The sequence below is a fragment of the Drosophila yakuba genome, unplaced genomic scaffold, assembly GCF_016746365.2.
Source record: "Drosophila yakuba strain Tai18E2 unplaced genomic scaffold, Prin_Dyak_Tai18E2_2.1 Segkk10_quiver_pilon_scaf, whole genome shotgun sequence".
Lineage (NCBI taxonomy): Eukaryota > Metazoa > Arthropoda > Insecta > Diptera > Drosophilidae > Drosophila > Drosophila yakuba.
The window spans coordinates 332,499-355,255 of NW_025048783.1; the positions used below are offsets into that span (position 1 = coordinate 332,499).

Here is a 22,757-nt window from a genome sequence, read left to right on the forward strand (position 1 = left end):
TTACAGTAGCTGAGTAACGGGTATCAGATAGTCGGGGAACTCGACTATAGCGTTCTCTCTTGTTATTCGTTATAATCATCCATTTACTTTAAATACTACCCAATCTCTGTAATCTTTGTAAACATCTTAATATTAAGTAAAAATTGTTTAAAGTATTTCAGATTAGATTAAGTTGTCCTATAAGGGTATTAGTACGCTAATCCAAATAAACAATTTCGTTCGATGAAAAAAAAGAAATCTTGTACATCAACCAGCGCTTCTATAGTTGTTTGTAAGCAAATTCTATGATTTCAGAGCTAACTGTAAGCGTGCCTTTTGTTTTTATCTGTCTATTCTTTATATGAAAAGCGAAAAATGCATTTGGAGATTCCTTGCAGAAAATATTTGCATTGCAGCACTCGCATCACAATATTGTTTCGATATTAAGTGAAGCTTTTGAAATTAGTAACTTACTTTTATAACAAATTATAATTATACCCGTTACTCGTAGAGTAAAAGGGTATACTAGATTCGTTGAAAAGTATGAAACAGGCAGAAGGAAACGTTTCCGACTATATAAAGTATATATATTCTTGATCAGGATCAATAGCCGAGTCGATCTGGCCATGACCGTCTGTCCGTCCGTATGAACGCTGAGATCTCAGGAACTACAAAAGCTAGAAAGTTGAGATTAAGCATACAGACTCCAGAGACATAGAAGCAGCGCAAGTTTGTCGATTCATGTTGCCACGCCCACTCTAACGCCCACAAACCGCCCAAAACTGCCACGCCCACACATTTGAAAAAGGTTTTGATATTTTTTCATTTTTGTATTAGTCTTGTAAATTTTTATCGATTTGCCAAAAAACTTTTTGCCACGCCCACTTTAACGCCCACAAACCGCCAAAAACTGTCAGTGTTGAAATTTTTTCTTCGCACATCCACTAGCTGAGTAACGGGTATCAGATAGTCGGGGAACTCGACTATAGCGTTTTCTCATGTTTTAAACTTCAATTAGGATGTTTCTACTGATGAAGAAAGTGGTCATGAGCTGGAAGACATTTCTCCGATAGTGGAGAAGAATTTAGAAGGAAGAAAGAAAGGGAGAAAGTATTGAGATGGGCCTTCAGGAAAATACAGTGATTGAAGTATGTGAGCCCGACTCTTCCGTTGTTGTTGACAATTGGTTTGAAAAAATTATTCCTAAGATGCTAGAACATAGCCGTTTGTAGCTTCAGAGAGTATTTGGGAAGATGACTAAACTTTTGATGTCGGGGAGATAAAGATTTCAGTGAAGTACTTTTACACATTTTTTTAACTCAGCTAATTCATTTAATGGCAAGGCAAACTGATATAGTATGGATTAGCACGGTATTTAACTTAAATGTACTGATGAGGTAATCAAACGCTACATTGGCATTTTATTGTACTTGGGTATTTTAAAACTACCGCAGTTCAAAATGGCATTGTCAAGAAATTTAAGCTTACCGCAATAACTGATTCAATGCCGCGTGAGAGGTTTGACAAAACAAAACAATGCTTATTAATTTGTTAAAAAAAAAGGTGATTCCAAGTGAAAAACTCTACAAGATCCGCCCTTTGCTTAGAATTCTCAAAGAATATTTTGGAAAACTGCCTCAGGAAGAACATCAAAGTGTCGATGAGCAAATAATTGCATTCAAAGGTACGTTTTTAATTTTTTTAAAAATTGGCTTTATTTTTATTAATTTTTTTTTCCAGGTCGATCCACGTTTCAGCAATATAATCCAGCTTAACCTCACAAATGGGGTCTTAAAATGTGGGCTGGAATATCTGGATTAGTTTATGACTTTACTTTATTTGTTGGAAAAGCCAATTGTCCTTCTTATAGCTGGGGAATATCTTCTGATGTTGTCTTATATTTGGCAACAAGTTTTCCTAAAGAAAACAATTTTACACTATATTTTAATAATTGGTTTCGTCAGTAAGCCTTCTGATTACGTTGAAAAAAATAGAATCTTTGCAAAAGGTACTGAACGTAAAATTCGCTTAAGAAATCGCCAACTGCTCTCACATGCGTAATTAAAAAAGCGCGGAAGGGGGTCTTTTGATATGAAATCTTGTGTGTGTAAAATGGTTTGACAATAAGCATGTTCAACTAATTTCTTTTTGTGAAGGTGATAAGCATGTTGGAATATGCAAACGTTGGAGTCTAAAAGAAAAAACTTACATTGATTTTTCAGGGCCAGCTATATTTGCTTTATAAAATAAAGGTATGGGCAGAGTAGATTTGGCAGATATGCTGATAGGGCAACACAAAATGAAACACCGATTAAAAAAGTGGTACATAAGAATTTTTATTGGTGCCTGGGAACATCCGCTACAAATGCTTGGCGGCTGTATAGAAAAAAATTAAATTTGAAAAACCCAAAGCAAAAACATATGTATATAATCCGACCCGGGTCCCAAAGGAGAAAACGGGAGAATGATACAGTAATTGGGTCTTCATTCGTAAGTAAGCAATGTGTTCACAGTCGCTGCACGGTGGCTGCAGTCCTCGTGGCGAGATCAGCGGCTGGTTGGTTCGGGCGCGTTTGGTCTCGTCCTGGGAGGCTGTACAGCTCTACGATGGATACGGGTTGATGCCGGACTCCCGAGATGGCAGCTCAATGGTCATCGGGTCACGTAGACGCGAGTTCCTCCACTGCTTGTGAACGGGAAATAATGGGAAGAGACCGTCCGGGTCTACCAGTTAACAGTGTGAGAGGTCGGTCAGGCCTACTACAGATGAGAACAGTTTAGAGGCCGGCTAGGTCTACTAACGATGGGAAAAGTTTAGAGGCCGGTGAGGTCTGTAAATTATGAGAAGAGTTTAGAGAAGAAGTATGAGAAGTATGAGAAGAGTTTGGAGGCCGATTAGGTCTGCTAGTTATACACGCGGGCCGGAGAATGAGACGTAATACGCAAAGACTACTATGGTTAGTTAGTTACCACGTAGTTGCCCGCCTCCTATGGCCCTGTTGGCTCCTTACCGCTGATCCTGCTTCGTTCCTGCTAGTTCCTCTTGGAGGTCTTGTCGCCGATCGGCGGCCGAACTGAATGCCCTCGGAGGGTTGGGGTGCGCCTTATATAGCGGTTTCCCAACGGATTTTAGCCTGCATTAGTGTGCCAGTGTGACCCTTTGCGCATGATCTTGGCGCACGCGCATTGTGTTTGAATTTATTTCATTTTCGGTATGTCTTACTCCTATGTGCGCGTTTGGCGATCGCCCGCCAAACCGAATGCCCTCCGGAGGGTTTGGGTGCGTCTTATATAGCGGTTTGCGCGGAGGGTAGTGTGCCCACATTTCCCAACGAATTTTAGGCTGCATTAGTGTGCCAGTGAGACCCTTTGCGCATGATCTTGTCGAGCGCGCATTGTGTTAGAATTTATTTCATTTTCGGTATGTCTTAGTGGCGTTTTTGCTGCTCTGAGGCGTTGTGCAAGACTGTATTTCGTCGATTCTGAGGCGCTGTTTTTGTATGCCAACATTAGTTCTGACACCTGTTCGTCCAATGTAGTTTGTTCTTCTCCCGAAAGCTGCGCAATCATCGTTTTTACCGTTCTGTTTGTCCGTTCTGTTGGATTCTCCTGGGGTGTACATGGCGCCGTGAACTGTTGTTCGATGCCGCATTTTTCCACGGCCTTTCTGGTTTTACGCCCTGTGAACTGTACCCCGTTGTCTAAGATCAAAATTTTGCTCCATTCCTCTATATCACTCGTTCCCGAAAGACGCGTAGGAAGACGCGTGTTATGGTTTTCCGAAAGCACCTGGAGTATTTCTTCCTCCTTTACACATAACTTCCAAGGTTGTTGGTCTCCTCGGTTCACGTTTAGTTTGTAGAGTTTTCCATTCTCTATCGGGAACTCCCCGTTGTTTTCGTTATTTCTCACCTCCATGTATTTCTGTTTCCGCCAGTTCTTTTTCCCAATTGTCTTCAACTGGGGATTGGGGATCTTGGACAGCGCATCCGCTAATACGTTAAATTTTCCCTTCCTGTACTGCACCTCATTGGAATGGCTGCAGTCCGATTGCCCATCGTGCCACTCTTCCTAAGGGACTTTCTATCGAATTCAACCACTTTAGAGCCATGTGGTCTGTCACTTCTATCAACCTATAGCCTTCCAAGTACATCTTGTACTTCTTTATCCCCCAATATATCGCCAGACACTCTTTCTCTTTTACGCTGTAGTTCCGTTCCACCCGGCTCAGTTCCCTGCTTGCATAGAATATCACATGTTCTCCGCCTGCCCCGTCCTGTGTCAACACCGATCCTATTCCCAGATCGCTGTCATCTTTACTTTTTTAGTCAGATTCTGGAGTGCCACTTCCTTCTCCGTAAAGTTGGGTATGTACCGTCTGTACCACGACGCCATTCCCAGAAAGCTATGTACCTCCTTTGTTGTAGTTGAAGACGGTATATCCTGATTCGCCGATACCTCCTCTGGGTCTCTTCTGATTCCCCGATCGTTTGGAAGAGGTGACATTTACCCGGGCTGAACCGCAAGTTGGCCCGTTGCAATCTCTTGAAGACTTCTCCAGTTTTTCCAAGTGCTCCTTCTTATCCCGCCCGATAACGACGATATCGTCCAAGTATGCGAACGCGAACGGTTCCATTTCGGGTCCGATGATTGTGTCCAGTCCTCTCTGAAATGTAGCCGGTGCTGTAGCTGAAAAAGACCCCGTCCGATACCTTTTCCGTTTCATCGTTCAACAACCGGTTGTCTATGCACATATTCCAATCGTTGTTCTTCTTCCTCACCAGTACCACCAGTACTAGGTGAACTGTACGGACTTCGGGACGGTTCTATGAGCCCCAACGCTAGTATTTCATCTACCTGGTCGTCGACGATCGCCTGTTGCTTCGGATTCCTTTGTTTAATCGGCTTTTCGTCTTTTAAGTATATCCTATGTTTCGTAATATTACTCACACCTTCATTCCTTCGAATACTTGTCTGAGTGTCTCCAGGAATGTTTGTACTACTCCATCCGTAGGTTCTTCCATCTCCTCGTCGGTCGGATTGCCTATAGGGTTTCCCTCGCTCTGCTTGTTGCCCGCTGTCGTTATACACTACCGGCTCCGGCCAGGAAGTCCATCCCGAGCAGTACCCCTACTGATCCGTGTGCCAGTACCATGAACGATATGTGGAAAGATCTCCCTCCGGACCTGATTTCTGCCGTAAACTTTCCCACCGTGTTCTGCTTCACTCCATTGACTAGCGTTATATCAGATCGTTCTCCGATCCATTTGCCTTGTTTCTTCAGGTCTCTGTACCTGCCCATGCTTATCTCACTCCGTGACGCTCCCGATCCACGACTCCCTTCGTCGTCTTGCTCCCCATCCTTATTTTTGCTTTTATCTGGAATCCGTCGCAACTCAACTGGTCCCCCGCTACTGCCACCTGAGCTGCCAGCTTTACCTGCTCAGGCCTCCGGCGTTTCCCGACCCCGCTCTGAAGCATTCTGTCGTTCTGACCACGTTTCTTCCGCAGACCCAGCAGGACCGCCTCGGCGGATTGTTACAGGCTCTTGTCGCGTGTCTTGTTTTTCCACACCACATGCAAATTTCCGATTGTTATTGCTGTTGCCTAGGTTGCTCGACCCTTGTTTGGCCTTCGGAGGCTTCTATCTCTTCAACTTCTTCCGCCAACTTGAGGAACTGTGTAAGCGTTTCGAAACCACGCTCTGCGCATGTACAGTTTTATCTTGCTTCTACAGTTCCGATAGATCCGATCGAGTTTTTGTACCTCCGATAGCCTGGTGAACCGCATCAGTTTTCGCAAGCTCATCACATACTCCCGCTGTCGAAGTTGTGTGATCTGCATCTCAACCTGTTCCTCATATCTTGGTGGTAAAGAGTATTCCAGAAGTTCCGTCGTCAGATCTGCCCAGCTGTTTATCTTGGTTGGTGTGGAACTCCACCAATCGCTTGCGGCCGATTAAGTCTGCTAGTTATACATGGGGGCCGGTGAACCGAGCCGGAGATTGAGACGTAATACCGAAGACTACCATGGTTAGTTAGTTACCACGTCATTGCCCGCCTCCGATGGCTCTGTTGACTCCTTACCGCTGATCCTGCTTCGTTCCTGCTAGTTTCTCCTGGAGGTCTTGGGGTTGGGTTGAGAGGGTAGTGTGCCCGCATATCCCAACTGATCTTAGGCTGCATTAGTGTGGCCGATCTATTTTGGGCCAGTGTGACAGTTTGCATTTATTTCATTTACTTCATTTTCGTTATGTCTTACTACTATGTGCGCGTTCGGCGCGTCACATGTTTCTTCGCATTAATCAAATAAGTTCGAATTTCAGATAATTCCCAACGTTATGATCAAGTTGAACATTGGGTAGTTTTTGGAGAAGGAGGACGTTGCAGGCTGTGCAAAACTGCAACAGCGATGACTAAATGCCTTAGATGCAAAATCCATCTGTGCTGCAATAATAAAAAAAAATGTTTTTTGTCATACCACTCTTAAATTGTCATTATAAATAAAAATGTTTCTTATCCTGCGAATTATGAAAAAACAATGCTTATACACTATTATTGTCCAACGTTCCTCACAAGCAACTATCGGTACGGCCCAAACTAGTTGGCATACCAAAATTTATTGCTACAGTTTCCTAAAAATAAATGTAAAAACATTTAAAAAAAAAAATGTTTAATATCACATTGAAAAAGTTTGTTACTACACCCTATTTGAAAGATCATAAGACTTTGAAGATTCACAACCAGAATCTAAAGAATTGGAAGGGGTACTATCATCGCGTTGAGTCTGACGGAACGCGACAAAGAAAATACAGGTCGACAATAAACGAGTGTTGCGACCACCCTCGATGAAAAGGAAGTAACTCTGCTCATTCTGGCTCATAACCTTGCCGGTCATCTGCTCCAAAGTGGGCTGGCTGCTCTCCACTATGGTCTTCATAAGTTACTGCAGGTGATCGTCGTTAATGAGACCCAGGAGGCGATCGCTTTTGGTGATATCCACGGAAGCCAATTCTTCGGCGGTGGTCCCATAGACATTTGTCTCGCTGGCTGATTTAAATGAGGTTTAGCCCATCGGTTCGCTTGCCCCACGACTCAAAACTGGAGTCCACAAAATGCTTGCATTCGCCGCCCATGATCCCTTTAAGTTTGCTACCCACCTCGCCGCGGGCCATTTGATAGGTTCCGTTGAGTTGACGGAACGCGACAAAGAAACTACAAGTTGACAATAAACGAGGGTCCGATGAGTTACGGGATCAGTTTAACGAGGGTGTATTGTATGATGTTTATATGTCTAGCTCTACATCTGAATCTGGCTGTCCATTGGTTCCCAGGAGTGCAGAGTCTTTTTTATGCGCTTGGACACATAAACCAGCTGAGCTGACCCGTATATATAGTACTTATTATTATATACATATAGTTCCATATACATCTACATATGTATGCAGAAGGCAAAGTGCATTCTCAGCATTCCCACGCTCCGCGATCGGCTTATGTATAATCGTTAGATCATATTACTTGAGCGCTGGAACACTTGTGTAATTGTTGGTGATCTTTTGTTTATTATGACAAAGTGTCACAATGTTTTGAAGATAAGTTGTACCCATTAATTTATAGGGTGGCTATGCTACACCTCCCTTTTTAAAGAAATGACGTAATACATGTAGTCATTTAGTTCTCAATATTAATATTTTTAAAAATTAATTAAATTTTTTTTTAAATGATATTGATTTTTCTTATTAATTATTAGCAATGTTTTGTCTCGAAGCATTTTTGTGTAATGACTGAATAATAAAAAAAAAATTTATGTTGAAATACGTTATTTTTTGTTTTACGTTTAACTTTCTTAGAATTGTTTTGATTTTTTTTTTGTGTTTTTTTTTTGTGGTTGATCAGACCTTTTCTTAAGTGAAATGAAACGTTTTATTGATTATATGTTTTTAGTCTATCCCTATGTACTTTTTGTTTCTTTTGCTTTGTATCTCTAATTACTATGTTATCTCTGTCTTCTTTGGTTTCTACAGTATAAGGACTTAAATATACTGGATCTAACTTATGACCCGTTTCGTTTCTTAGTATAACTTTATCTCCTATTTTTAATTGAAAATCTGAAGTTTTCTTATCATAAAGTTGTTTTCTATAAGACTTCGCTTTTTCTAACAGAAGTCTAGCTCTTTTATATGCTAATATAATTCTAATCTTAATTTCATTTCCTTAGAGTAATCTTCTACATTATACAGTGGTTCTATTCAATCTGTTTTATTAAAACTTGCGAACTGCCTTGGTAATCTTCCAAAGACTAGTTCATATGGACAGTAATCATGCATGACTGATGGTGTTGTGTTGAAACAATATGTAAAATATTGTATCCAAACGTCCCAATCAGTTTTATCTGCAGAGATGTATGAACGAATGTATTCATTGAATGTTCTACGAGTATTACTTCGTTCTATTGTCCCTAAAGTTTGGTGATGATATGCGGTAGATGTTAGGTTTTCTATCTTTATGTATTTGCACATATCTAAAGTTACGTTATTTTTGTACTCGGTTCCCATGTCCGAAATGGACGTCTTCATTGGACCGTACTTTAGTATAACATTTTCGAATATAGCTTTTGCGACAGTATTTGCGCTTTTGTTTGCAACCGGTATGGTTACTAGATACTTCGTTAAATCCATCCATCACATGGTATTGCAAAATTTTGGTCTACCAAGTGAAATTCATGTGGAATAATATATTTTGTTGATTGGAGTTCTATTGAGGTTGTTCCTCGAGACTTTATCACACCTTGGCCTATGCCTTCGATGTTTATTATTTTTTCTGTTTGAATTTGGAAGTTATCAGAATTTACTTCAGAAGTGAAATATCTGCAACAGTATCAATGAGAAATGTTAGTTTATTTTCAGTTGAATGATTATGGAAAGTTACGAATATATTAAGACTATAATTGATGGAATAAACTTTAACATTTATTGGTTGTTTCCTAAAGGGTTCTGTGAGTTTTCCAACGTATTTTGCGTGATTCTCACATTATGACATTATTATTATTATTACCCTGGTAGTAGTTTCCGCGGCCTCTCCCTTGGTTTTGGCATCTTCTACCTCCACGGTGTTACTCTGACCTGTTATCTCTGTGCAACTGTTTACAAATTTGGAGATGGCATCATTCATGTTGGTGAATGTGCCTGCTTGCATGATAAGTTTTACCTTATCAACGGAGCAATTCTGTGTCATTGCTTTTACAGCTGTTGTAGTGCTGTATTTATTCGCTAAAGACTGGCTGAGACCTTCACTGATATAGGCACCGTCAAGGGCCTTTGTCAGTTTCTCCACCTCTTGGGTGTATTGGCTAGCCGTTTTTTTTCTCTGTTGTAGATTGAGAAGCTTGGCAGATATCACTTCTACCGATTCTCCTTTTACTGCACTTGACAGTTGTGTAATGATTGCAGCAATTGTCTGCTCATTACTTATAAGGTTTCCTACATGGCTTTTAAGTTTAGTTTTTATTGACTTATCGCAGTCGTTTCATGTGTGCTCTTTAAGCTGTCTAGTAGACCTAGAGCATCCAAAAAACTTTGTAGATTTTCTGGTTTACCATCAAACTCTGGTATCAAAGATGTGGCTAGCCTGATAAAGTCTGCCACTGTCTGTGCCATTTCAGAAATTGTTATTGTTTCGGATTTAAATTCAATTCGGTCGCTTCCTTCTAGTGTTTCAATGTCGCTATCGGACTCAGCGCCGCCTGAATGTACAGATTCGTCTAGTTCTTTGAACTGGTCTGGGTTGAATTCAACCAATTCACTTAGACTTTCTAGTACATCTATCAGAATATGCCTTCTTTTTCTGATATTATTTAATCTTGTGTTTAGGGATTTTATAACCCTCAAACATTTGTTTGCATATTTGCATATTTATTCACTAATGTAACTATATTATTATATTCTTCTACAACTATCTCTACATGATTTTTCAAAGTTTCGGATTTTATTACTGCATCTCTATTGATACATTTATAAGACTTGTCAAACCTGTAGCGAAATTCGTCTATTTGTATCGCTATTTCGTTCCATTCCATTCTTGTCGTAAAAAAAAAGTTTTTATGAAGCTTTCTTCTACTCTATTTTTTTTTTAAATCTGGTCTAAACGATTTGCCCTATTCATATAACGTTTTTTGATGATTTTGTTATGCTTAACATAAATTGTAAGCAGAAATTGTAGAATTAGCACTATTGTAATGATCAGCAATAAGATCCACAACGCATTTATATCGTCTGTGTGATCTATAATTTTTACGTTATTTACTACGTTGGCAGTATTGTCCTTTGCCCCACTAGAATCGCTAAACCATCCAATTTTTTAGTTGATATTCAATGAAACGTTTTTTTGAAGGAAAAAGTCAGATTTTCTTTTAATGAGTTTTTCTCATAATTATTATATTATTTTCTTCTTCTAGAAAATCAAAAATAAAAATGTTTACGTTTAAGAATTAAGAATTGTTATATTTTGTCATTTTGCAATTTTGCAGACGTGGAAATATTAGTTGTTAATAAATGTGGTTGGCTCACATATTTGTTTACAATAATAAAAAAAATTGTCCAACCGCATTGTTAGTTAAAAGCCTAACAGATATTAGTGTTTTTCAAGCAGCGGTTTCCCACATGGGTTTGAAATAAAAATTAAAACTAAGGCAAATTAGGTCATTGGCATTTATTTATGCAGCCCGTTTGCGTTGTTTCGCACCTTGCGAAAGCTTGTTTTCAATGTTTTCCAGACGCTCTTTGTAGCGTTGCCGGGATGTCTCGTCTCTGGCCAACTGGGTCATTTCCTTGACCAGTCGGCGTTGTTGTAGTAGCTTTACCCTTTTTCCGGAGCGTTTGTGCTTCTTTGGTTCCTTCCATTCCTGCCTTGTCCGGTACTCAGCTATTGTGAGTGGGCGTGGTCCATCTGCAGGGTTTTGCTGCAGAGCTTCTTCTAGCGTTGGCAAGCCCCTTTGTATTGTGGGCTGCGCGTTCAAAAATTGTGCCTCCTCTGTCATCAATTGTTGCGTGTTGTTGTTATTATTTTTGCACAAATTTTATCGGTGATTTGGTTGGCAAGGTGGCAAGGCATTTGTTGTCAGGCGGAGGCGAGACTAGTCTCATGTCCTGATGTCCTGACGTCCTGAGGTCCCGAGGTCCTAAAGTCCTGACGTCCTGACGTCCTGTCACGGTCGCCATATAATGTTCACAAGGATCCCAAAGAAGGTTCAATATTTTTAGAGTCAGAGCGTCTGCTCAGTTAGAGTTACTTTATTCGAATGTTTCTTATGCGCTCAACTTGGGCTGAGCTGACCCGTATATATAGTATTTATTATTATATATATATAGTTCCATATACATATACATATGTATGCAGAAGGCATGCATATGTCATGTATGGTCTGACCACTTGTGCTGCAAAGTGCATGCTCAGCATTGTATAAGCGTTAGATCATATTACTTGAGCGCTGGAACACTTGTGTAATTGTTGGTGGTCTTTTGGGTACTTGAACGTTATGTTTATTATGACAAAGTGTCACAATGTTTTGAAGATAAGTTGTACCCATTAATTTAGTATATTTATAGGGCAGATATGTTACACTATGGTCGTCATCGAATTTGGGTGACCGTTCTCTCGTTTCTGTTTCGGTAATCGGTTTAAGTTTTTCGACCGATCTGGTGATTGGCCAGATGCGGCTTATCCCAGTGGTGGGGCTGCCACCTAACGTCATCGCGGAGTGGCGTCTACGTTGATCTTGGTAACGCGCGTCAGGCCCTGCTGGGTGTTGTTGCTGTTCGCAGAACACAGGGTGCGCTTGGTAACTATATGGGGGACCCCGTTTTGCTCCCTATAGCGTGGAGAGGGGGTGAAGTGGTTGGGCAAGAGTAAGCTGCCGAAGGTTGTTGTATTAGGCATTATGGATATTAATCGTACTTTCTAAAAACTAGAAAAGTATCTTTTTGAGAGGAAAGTTTGTGTGGCCATGCTCTCGTCATGGGTGGGGTTTGAACCCATGTATATATATTCCTAATATTCCTAATCAGGATCAATAGCCGAGTCGATCTGGCCATGTCCGTCTGTCCGTCTGTCCGCCTGTCTGTCCGTCCCTATGAACGCTGAGATCTCAGGAACTACAAAAGCTAGAAAGTTAAGATTCAGCATGCAGACTTCAGAGACTCTTGTAAATTTCTATCGATTTGCCAAAAAACTTTTTGCCACGCACTTTCCAACGCCCACAAACCGCCCAAAGCCGACACGCCTACACTTTTGAAAAATGTTTTGATATTTTTTCATTTTTGTATTGGTCTTGTAAATTTCTATCGTTTTGCCAAAAAACTTTTCACCACGCCCACTCTAACGCCCAAAAAACGCCAAAAACTGTCAGTGTTGAAGACTCTCATTCACTCACGTTTTGCACGCCCACTCTAACGCCCACAAACCGCCCAAAAACCACCAGTGTTGAAGACTCTCCTTCGCACTTTCACTAGCTGAGTAACGAATATCAGATAGTCGGGGAACTCGACCATAGCGGTCTCTCTTGTTATATACTCGTATGCATAATGCACGTGCCAATTTTATTTGTATACGATTAGTAAATATATGTATATTTATACCCGTTACTCGTAGAGTAAAAGGGTATACTAGATTCGTTGAAAAGTATGTAACAGGCAGAAGGAAGCGTTTCCGACCATATAAAGTATATATATTCTTGATCAGGATCAATAGCCGAGTCGATTTGGCCATGTCCGTCTGTCCGTCCGTCTGTCCGTTTGTCTGTGCGTATGAACGTCGAGATCTCAGGAACTACAAAAGTTAGAAAGTTGAGATTAGGCATACAGACTCCAGGGACATAGACGCAGCGCAAGTTTGTCGATTCATGTTGCCACGCCCACTCTAACGCCCACAAACCGCCCAAAACTGCGATGCCCACACTTTTGAAAAATGTTTTAATATTTTTTCATTTTTGTATTGGTCTTGTAAATTTCTATCGATTTGCCAAAAAAACTTTTTGCCACGCCCACTTTAACGCCCACAAACCGCCCAAAACTGCCACGCCCACACTTTTGAAAATTGTTTTAATATTTTTTCATTTTTCTATTAGTCTTGTAAATTTCTATCTATTCGCCAAAAATCTTTTGACCACGCCCACTCTAACGCCCACAAACCGCCAAAAACTGTCCACTGTGGTGGTCCAACACTCCCCTTTGCCTGGTGCACACGCTCTCCGCATCGCAAACAGCCGTCAGCCCGATCGGTCGCCTTGCAGGTCGCTGCACGATGTCCGTAGCGCAGACACCTGTAGCATCTCGTGGGCCGGACGTCCTGGGTGAAGCGACACCTTGGCCATCATCAGCACTGCGGCTGTCTGCGTCCCATCACCTTCCTGAGTTCTCCGTATTTTGTCGAGTTTGCTAAGGTTCGGGTCATCTCTGCATAGGAAGCTTCATCCGTCTTCACTACGATAAGTGCCTTTGACTTTTTACGCACTTAGGCTTCCCTTTGGTTCATTCAGTGCTCGTGCCAGCGCTATTGGCGAGAGATATTTAGCTGCCCGGCTTGGACTCCTTTGCACTGATTTTCGCTTTTTTTCCTTCGTTGTTACCAACCATAGGGCGGCTCGGCTTGGGCGCCTGAACTTTGGGCATTTTGTGCCTTTCATCCTGGCAAGAATGCTCTTCAGGTCCTCGTCCTGGGGTGCCGTGATCAGCTTTATAAAGGGTTCCCACGTGGGCCACGGATTTCCCCCTGGCGTCTTACTGATGGAGGTTTGATCCGCCTCCAGAGTCTCTGCTTAGGCACCAGCACGATGAGAGGATGGTTATTAGCCTGTTCGCGTTTTTCCCATTCAAATTAAATTTTGAAACTACGCGTCGAATAGTCGCATCTCAGCACTGATTTAACCATTCGTATGGCAACGCTACTCGGATACTTATAGATTTTGCCAACCACCTGCAGCAGGCCTAGGTTACGCGCAGAACTATGGCACAAATCCACCGTGTTATTTTGCAGAATGGCTGCTATCACTGTCCGACACAACAACGAGACTTTCACGCAGAGCTATCGCAAAACGTCCGTTTGCTCGAAAGTGTAGACTCATTCAGGCGAGCTCCTGTAAAATGCTTCGTATGTGCTTTCATTTGCTTTACAACCAAGGCGATACATTTGGAGCTCATCAAATGTATTGCTATAATTGCTTTCTTCCACAAGAAAGTTAAATTGACACCCATTTGTTTTTATTCACAATTACTTACGTGTATATTATAATAAACACCTCTCGGGAGCTTAAGGGTATTATGGAAGGGCGAAGGCTCGAAAGAAAAACACGTCCAATCTGTTCAGCTTTACAATGTCTAAATAGTAAGTTTACTTGTAAATTTAAATGGTAAATTTACAAGTAATCTTACTATTTAGAAATATAGTCAGACTTACAGACGCGAATCATACATTAATAGCAACATGTTTCAGAAGTCTTGCAGAGTTTTTGGCTTAGCTTCACTTCTATGCGTTGGGTTTTACGGTATTTTGTCCAGACATATCCAGGGCTGGTGTTGTTTTTTAATAGATAACGGCACCAGGTTTTTGGCGTCGCTGAGTATTTAGCGGTGGCAAGAACTTTCTCGAAGGCTGTGGTAGATATCCTGATACCCGTTACTCAACTAGTGGAAATGTGAAGAGAAAATTCAACACTGACAGATTTTGGCGGTTTGTGGGCGTTAAAGTGGGCGTGGCAAAAAGTTTTTTGGCAAATCGATAGAAATTTATTAGACTAATACAAAAATGACAAAATATCTAAACATTTTTCAAAAGTGTGGGCAGTTTCGGGTGGTTTGTGGGCGTTAGAGTGGGCGTGGCAGCATGATTCGACAAACTTGCTCTTCGTCTATGTCCCTGGAGTCTGTATGCTTAGTCTCAACTTTCTAGCTTTTGTAGTTCCTGAGATCTCGATGTTCATACGGACAGACAGACGGACAGACGGACGGACGGACAGACGGACGGACAAATCGACTCGGCTCTTGATCCTGATCAAGAATATATATTCTTTATATGGTCGGAAACGCTTCCTTCTGCCTGTTACATACTTTTCAACGAATCTAGTATACCCTTTTACTCTACGAGTAACGGGTATAAATATTGCTTCTAGAGGTAAAATTGCCGATGACGCTTTCATACAGTATTTAATTAACGGCATCGACGAAAAAAGTGTAAACAAATCAATATTATATGGTGCCAAAAATATGAGTCAATTTAAAGACAAACTAAAGTGTTTCGGAACAATAATAGCAAAGGAAAATCAGAGTGAGAAAGACAGATCGAAGCGAGTTAAGATGTAGGTCCGTTTAAGAGTTCGTGGAGTTCAAATTAGAATACGTCTTGGTTCTTTTAGGTTTAACTTCGGAATGAATTTATTTCTTTACTTCATACTTCTTTACAGCTATGTTTGATACAATTGGAATTTGCTGATGCGACAGTAAATGGAAATGGGAGCGGATGCGGTTCTGTAGCTTGGGTGGATCAGCGTTTCGGTGGCCGATTTTACGGTGTCGACTAAACCTCCGGCTGTCGAGAGGGTTTCGGCGGGGGACCGCCGAGGGTAAATGCTGAGGCGGTAACTCCTCCCCCCCCAGACTGAACTACCGACCATAGCGGGGATATAGTTGCTGGAACGGGTGAAGCGATGGTGGGAGTGAAGGTGGCATGTGGCGTAATCTCTGGTGTAAAAATGGTCGTCTTCTTCGGGAAATAGGCCACGACCACTACTATTATTAATAGTACGCCAAGCATCGTGTAGGTCGTTGTTTTATGGATCGTGGTTCCCCATTGTATTTTGTTGATCTGTATTTTTGTTTCAAGATCCTCCATCCTTAACTCATGTATCCCCAATTCTTGGGTTGTTCTGTTTCTCTTAATTGTCATTATTTGAGGTATGTCCAACTTCAACTCTGCTGCGCCAAGCCTCTCCACCGCTTCGTACTGCACGTTGTTCACCATCGCCTTGCAATGGGTGAATTTAATTAACGCCGATCCGTTCAGCGTCCTCTCCAGTCCGCAACTCGTCTGTAGCTTGACGTTTTCCCCGTTGAATATAGCGATATATCCGGCCTCCGGTTCGAATATTGTTGTGGTGAATCCTGCATCCTTCGTTTCGCATTCCGCCTCCTTTCCACTAACCAGTCTTCTAATACATTTCTCATTAACCTGATTTACAATTTTATCATTCTTACACATGTATATGTTTCTTATAAACTGACATTTTTGTTTGTAATAAAGTATTTCATCTCCATGAATCGCCACATAATTTGGTGTTATGACAAATTCTGTGTTATTCATGGGAAGTGGGATAAGTCTACGCAATGAAAATGTTTCGTTTTTGAATATCGGCAACCTGATAGAGAATATTATGTCTGTGTTGTTCATTATGGCTCTCAATTCTAAAAACTCGTACATGTGCTCTTCCGACACCAATTGTATCCCCTGGTTTTCTAACTCGTGAACACACTTGTCCGTTTCCTGTCTATTGAATAAAAACCTGGAGATTACCCCTATCTTTGCCAACAAGAGGCTCTCGGCAACGTCGTTTAAGTTCAATCCCAACATGTCTATTGTAAGTGAAATTCTATCGATGAATTCCAATCTGTAAATCCTCTTGTCCTCCTCTAAAAATGTTTTGCTTATGCTATTCTTATAATTGTTTATGAATGTGCTTACCCTACTCTGTTCTTCGTTAATGTACTTCGTTAGATTCTTGAACATTATATTAACCTTACTGCCTGTTTCTTCCTGCGTCCTTATGCTTTCCTTCAAATTCTCCTCTTCCTCTCGCATCTTCCTTATCTCTTCTTCCATCTTTACTGCGTCATCCGCATCTAAATTCCCTGTTATAGCTTTAACCACTGAGCCCAGACCATTTATCAATCCTCTAGCCCTTCTGTGCTTGGGACATATATTTTCCAATCTGGTCTTTATCATTTGCAGCTTGTTCTGCAGTGATTTGACCAGATCTCTGGTTTCAGCTTCTCTTGCAGCTTCCCGCAATGTACTTTCCATCCCCTCTACTATATCTTTATATTCTTGCAACCTTACAATGTGGACAAAAGTCTTGTGCGTCTGGACTACCCTTGCCACTCCTAGTTGTATTTGGGCCAATGGTTCATTCCCCCTCAAGGGAATTACCTCGAGTCCGCTCTCCTCGGCCACGGCGATTGACCACCTGGAATTAATATCATTCGTTTGGTTTATTAATTCGTCGGATCTTTTCTTTGTGTATTTTCTGTGGTTTCGCTGTCGCTATGGTTAGAACATTGTCCTCCACCACCTTGTGTTTTGAGAACCTGGAAGTGAGTTTATCTCTTCTGTTCTCCTTCCTAAATATTGTATTCCCCACTTGAATTGGTTCTGGTTCCTGCCTATCTGTGTTCGCTGCTTCGATTCTTCTCACCTTTTGATCGTGTACCCGTTGCTTAATCTTTGGGTATAATTCGGCCTGGAACGCATTGATTTTCTGTAAATAATCGTGTTCATTATTGAATGACACGTTATTCAGGAATTCATGCGTTCTGCCCGTAAATAGTTCCTGAGGAGTCAGCTTTGTTGCTGAGTGAATGGCGTTATTGTACGTTATAAACGCTTCACTCAGAGTCTCTTCATGTTTAAGCTCCAATCTCTTTTCCTTCTTATTTTCCAATATTAAACGGTATATTTCCGTAATCGTGGAGTGCAGTCTTTCGACTGTGGAGTTACTCGACGACTGCTGAAAGGACGTTGTATGCAGTTCGAGTTCGTACTGCCTACAAAAATCCTTAAAGAGGTTCGACGAGAACTCAACTCCCTGATCGCAAATTACCTTTTTGGGTATTCCGAATAGGGCCATAAAGTTCTTCATTGCTTTAACAATGTTGATACTCTCCTTGGCTGGGATAGTTATTCCCCATGCATATCTCGAAAATTTATCAATGATTGTGAAAACGTTTTTCTTGTTCACGAAATACAAATCGATATGCACTATCTCCAAGGGTCTGTCTGGAGTTTCGGTCACACTATACTTGATTTTATAGGGTCTCCTGTCGTATTTTTGAGTTTGACAGCTGTCACAGTTGTTGATTGTTTGTGCTATCACCTGTTTCATGTGAGGAAAAAACACCTTCCTCTTCAGGTGCGCTAGTGTCTCCTCTATCCCCCTGTGGTTACTCTTCAGGTGATAATCCTTGACCACTTCTTCTTGCTGGCCTCTCTCGATTATATCTGGCAACAATATTGTGCATCTTATCGCCCTATACAATCTACTGTAGGCAAAATACCTGCAGTATACCTCCTGAATGGTTAAAACCAATTCCTCCGGTATTAGCAATGCTACCGTTCTCTTTGGCTTTAAAATTTCCTTGAGTTTCCGGCCGATTGTCTCATCATCAAAGGTCTTCTCCGTCCAATTTATCCTAATCTTGTTCCTAAATGGAACTTGTTTAGTTACCTTGGACGTTTCTCCCTTTTCTATCACCACTTGGATGTTGTATTCATTTAGTGGCTTTTCCGAAATCGGAAAACCTAACTGTAAATCTTCTTCTGCAGAGTGTATTGTTTCTCCGTTAGTTGCATTTCCTGAGGCGTTTTCTAGCACGTTAAGCTCTGGCTGAACTCTACTTAATGCGTCTGCCACTACATTCAAGGACCCTTTCTTGTACACTATTTCGTAGTCGTACTCCAACATCTGAAGTCTCCACCTCACCAGTTTAGAGTCGGGTTCTTTAATACTCATTAACCAGGTTAATGGTCTATGATCCGTCACTATCTTGAACTTGGTACCAAACAAATAATGCCTGAAATGTTTTATTGACCAAATTATGGCAAGCATTTCCTTTTCTATGGTAGCATAATTTGTTTCTGATGTTGATAGGGTCCTACTTGCGTATGCTATTGGTCTGTCTGCCCCCAGGTTTCCCTGCGATAACACCGATCCAATAGCATAATTGCTGGCATCCGTGGTCAAGATGAATGGTTTTTCAAAATCGGGAAATTGTAAAATCGGGTCATTGCAAAGGAGTGTTTTACACACTTCAAATGCTTCAATATACTCTTCATCTATTTGCACCGTCTTTTTTCCTTTTAGCTGTTTCGTCAGCGGTTTTGTTATCGCTGCGAAATCCTTAATAAATTTCCTGTAGTAACCTAACAACCCCAGGAAGGACTTAATTTGCTTCCTAGTTCTCGGGATAGTGAACTTTTTTATTGCTTCGATCTTTCCCGGGTTCGGTTTTATGCCCTGCGGGGTTACTACATGTCCTAAATATTCTACCTCTGTCCTTAGGAACTCTGTCTTGTCTAATTGTAATTTAAAATTGGCTCCCGTGAGCTTTTTAAATACCTTCTCTAAGTCAGTAATGTGTTCCTGCAACGATGCTGAAAACACCATGATGTCGTCCATGTATATGAGGCAACATTTGCCCAATAATTCCCCAAAGATGTTGTTCATTAACCTCTGGAAGGTCGCAGGAGCGTTGTTTAAGCCAAACGGCATTCGCACATACTCGAAGTGACCTCCCTCTGCTGAAAAAGCCGTCTTAGGAATGTCTGATTCCTGAACTTCGATCTGGTGGTATCCACTTGCTAAATCCAACGTCGAGAAGTATTTAGCTCGTCCTAAATTGTCCAACACATCACTTATTATTGGTAGTGGATACCTATCTTTTATCACCTTTTCATTCAATTTCCTATAATCAACTACCATTCGCCATTTCCTTTCTCCCGACGCATCTTTCTTCTTAGGTACAAGCCATACCGGTGCACTCCAGGGTGAATGGCTATGTCTGATTATGTTCTGGTCAAGTAACTTGTCTAGTTGTCTCCTCACCTCCTGTCTTTCCTTAAACGCATACCTATACGGTCTAGTATAGATGGGAATGTCGTCCCTTGTTCTTATCTCATGCTTGACTGCGTTTGTGAAAGACAAATTGTCTCCTTCTCTATGGAATATCTTTGGATATCTTCTACAAATTTTACTTAATTCTCTGAGCTCCTCTTCATTTAAGTGCTCTGTTCTGATTTTGTCCATTGGCACTCTACCAACTGAGCTGTCGAAGGTCCTAGCCTCTTCTATATTGTTTAACTCAAAATGTTGTGCGGGTTTGAATTCTATAACATTTATTGGTTCCTCTAAAAACAATTCCTGATCTGTCTCTGCATAATTCGTAACCTCTACCAAACTTTGTCCCGACTCTGCCTTGTAAAGACCCTCTGAAATTTCTACGTCCTTTTTTATTATTGTTCTGTTCAATATGAATTCTCCGTCTTTCAATTGTACCGGAATAGATATAACTCTTTTTGATTCGGCTTCTATTGTATAAAGTTCCGATGGTCTGTATGCGACAAAATGAATTTTTCGTTTCAAATTCGCCACGACAAACCATCCGTCCCGCATATCAATCACCGCCTTCAATTGTTGGAGTACATCAATTCCGATCAACCCCTCGAAGAATTGATGGAATTTAAAAAGAAACATTCTTATTTTTCCAACTCCTCCCAGTTCTGGGAACGTTGGTAAAAATGCCTCTCTCTGAAGTTCGTGAGACTGTGTAATGGTTTTAATAGCTATTGGGTCTTTTAATTTCCTTATGTATTGAGGTCGTGCTAACTCGGGTCGGATAAATGAAAAGGTTGACCCTGTATCGATTAGCAGTTTTATTGATTTCCCTGATTCAATTTTTACCAATAAATAAGGCAGTGTCGAATGACTCTTCCTGGTTCCTAAATATCCTGTGGATTGTTCGAGGCTGGTTGGGAAAAATTTGCCTCGTCTTCTTGAATGTTATGCAGTTGTCCCCTGATCTGCGCTTGATTACCCGTCCTGTCGGAGGTATTACTTGAATTGAAAGACCGCCCTGAGTTGTTCGAGTTGTTCGAGTTGTTTGAATTGTACGAATTGTACGTCTGCCTAGATTGTCCTGAATTATTGGAATTATTAACATTTCTGGACATTCCAGACCTTCCGCTGCCCCCTGTATTGTTTGGGGCTTCAATTGCTAGCTGACCTCTCTCCCTGCCATTGTTACTATTATGGCCATAATTGTTCCATGGTCTGTCCCTGTTTGCCTGTCCTTGATTCCATCTCTGATTCCTATTCTGATAATTGCGATATGGCCTTTGATAATTGTAGGCTTCTCGCTGGTTAAAATTATCTGTCCTAAATGGGTTTCCCATCATTGGGTATGAGAACCCAAATCCAGGCCATCCATTCGCATTTGGCATGGTAAATGGAATCGGAAACGGAGGTTGGTTATTACCACCCCACTGGTACTGTGACCAAAAGCCCGTTTCCCTTTGGGTTTCAATTGTCTGGGGCTCCTCTTTCTCCACTTGTTTCTGTACTTCCTCAGTAGTCCTACCTTGCGACTTCGTTGACTCCTGTGCTCCCTGATCTGAGTTTGTTTCTGCCAAGGCTATCAAGTTCTTTTCCCTGCAAGCTATCTCATAGGCTTTCGCTATGTTCAGCCCTTCCATATTTCTAATGGTCACCCCTATCGGACCTTTTAGTGCTGACACAAAGGCATTTAACGCCATTTCCTCATACCATTTAATCTTCTCTCCTTTCAGTATCATACTCTGCTCGTTAGCCTTAAGAAGGCTCACCAACGCCTTTTTCAATGTCATGACCTTGGTATACAAAGCCTCTAATTCCAACTTCTTTTCTTTAATATGGGTTAATTCCATTATTAGGTCCTGCTCCGACCTCTTGTCTTTAAAATGGGACACTAATGTCTTCTTAATCTGGTCCCAATTTAACTCTGTTTCATCTAGATCTAAGACCCTATCTGCTGCTCCTATTATCTTGCTCCTAACTGCTCTGAGTGCTATAACTCCTACATTCGACCTTTCCTCCCCTTTAATCAAACCTAATATCTGTTCTACCGCAGCTATAAATCCGTCTAGCTTACTTCCTTCCCCATCATACTTGGGAATAATCTCTACCAACTCGATCACCTTGATCGCTTCCAATACACCTGTAGTTGCCATTTTCTGCTACCTTGATTAACTTCCTACTTGCCTACTCTTTCAGAGTGTGTCTGTGTGTTATGTTTTGCTTAGTCTAGTCTTATGTCTTACAAATAATTAGTACTACTATTACTTAATAAAATGTTAAGATGTGTATTTGCCGATCTCCGTGTGTATGGAATATGTGTGTCTTATAAAGTGAATCCTTAAGTGTCCGCGGGTGAAATGGAGTTTCTGTAATTAATTTTCATGAATAACCTTTCAATATTTAATATTATTTAACAAAATGGGGTTTCCAAAATAATGTCGCAATGTAATGGTTTTTTTTTTTTTTTTTTTTTTTTTTTTTTTTTATCTTATTCTTTAAAATACCCTTCGTGCTGAAGCTAGCTGTTCAGCTGTACCATACAGCTTCACAACCAATTGCGGACAGTCACTGCTAAGGCATCCCCGTTTGCTTATTTCACCTTACATGCTGAAGCTAGTTCGTCGGCTGTGCGATACAGCCTCGGAACCAAATGCGGACAGTCATTGTAAAACCCTCCAGCCATACCTACGCTAGGCAGCCGCTACGTGCGTTACAGTGCGCCGCCTAATACATGTGCATGGCCGGATTACTAAATCCTTTATTATTTCTTTTACTTTTCCATATGCAATAATTTTATTTAAAAATTTTTCCGATATTATTTCAGATTTATTATTCCGTTTTATTTTCCTCTATTTAAATTTGTAATTTCCTCAATATCCACTCCCATGCTAAGCGGCCGCCCTGTGCGTTAC

The 22,757-nt window shown here is 41.2% G+C and overlaps 1 protein-coding gene across 2 annotated transcripts in view; it reads right to left on the reverse strand.

The window, feature by feature from the left end:
* Positions 1–2,290: 2,290 nt before the first annotated feature.
* LOC6540146 (eukaryotic translation initiation factor 4B) overlaps positions 2,291–22,757 on the reverse strand; it is a 66,296-nt gene continuing 45,829 nt past the window's right edge. Inside the window, exons 5-6 of one of the 2 annotated variants that reach the window (XR_006245272.1) lie at positions 2,991–6,425; positions 2,291–2,810 (exon numbers count right to left, since the gene is read on the reverse strand). Coding sequence is in view for 1 of the 2 variants with exons in the window: in XM_039377200.2 (XP_039233134.1) it covers positions 6,324–6,425 (102 nt within the window). In the remaining variant the exon portion in view is untranslated. Of the gene's footprint in view, positions 6,426–22,757 lie in introns of both variants that reach the window. The other variant, XM_039377200.2, reaches the window with a different exon arrangement.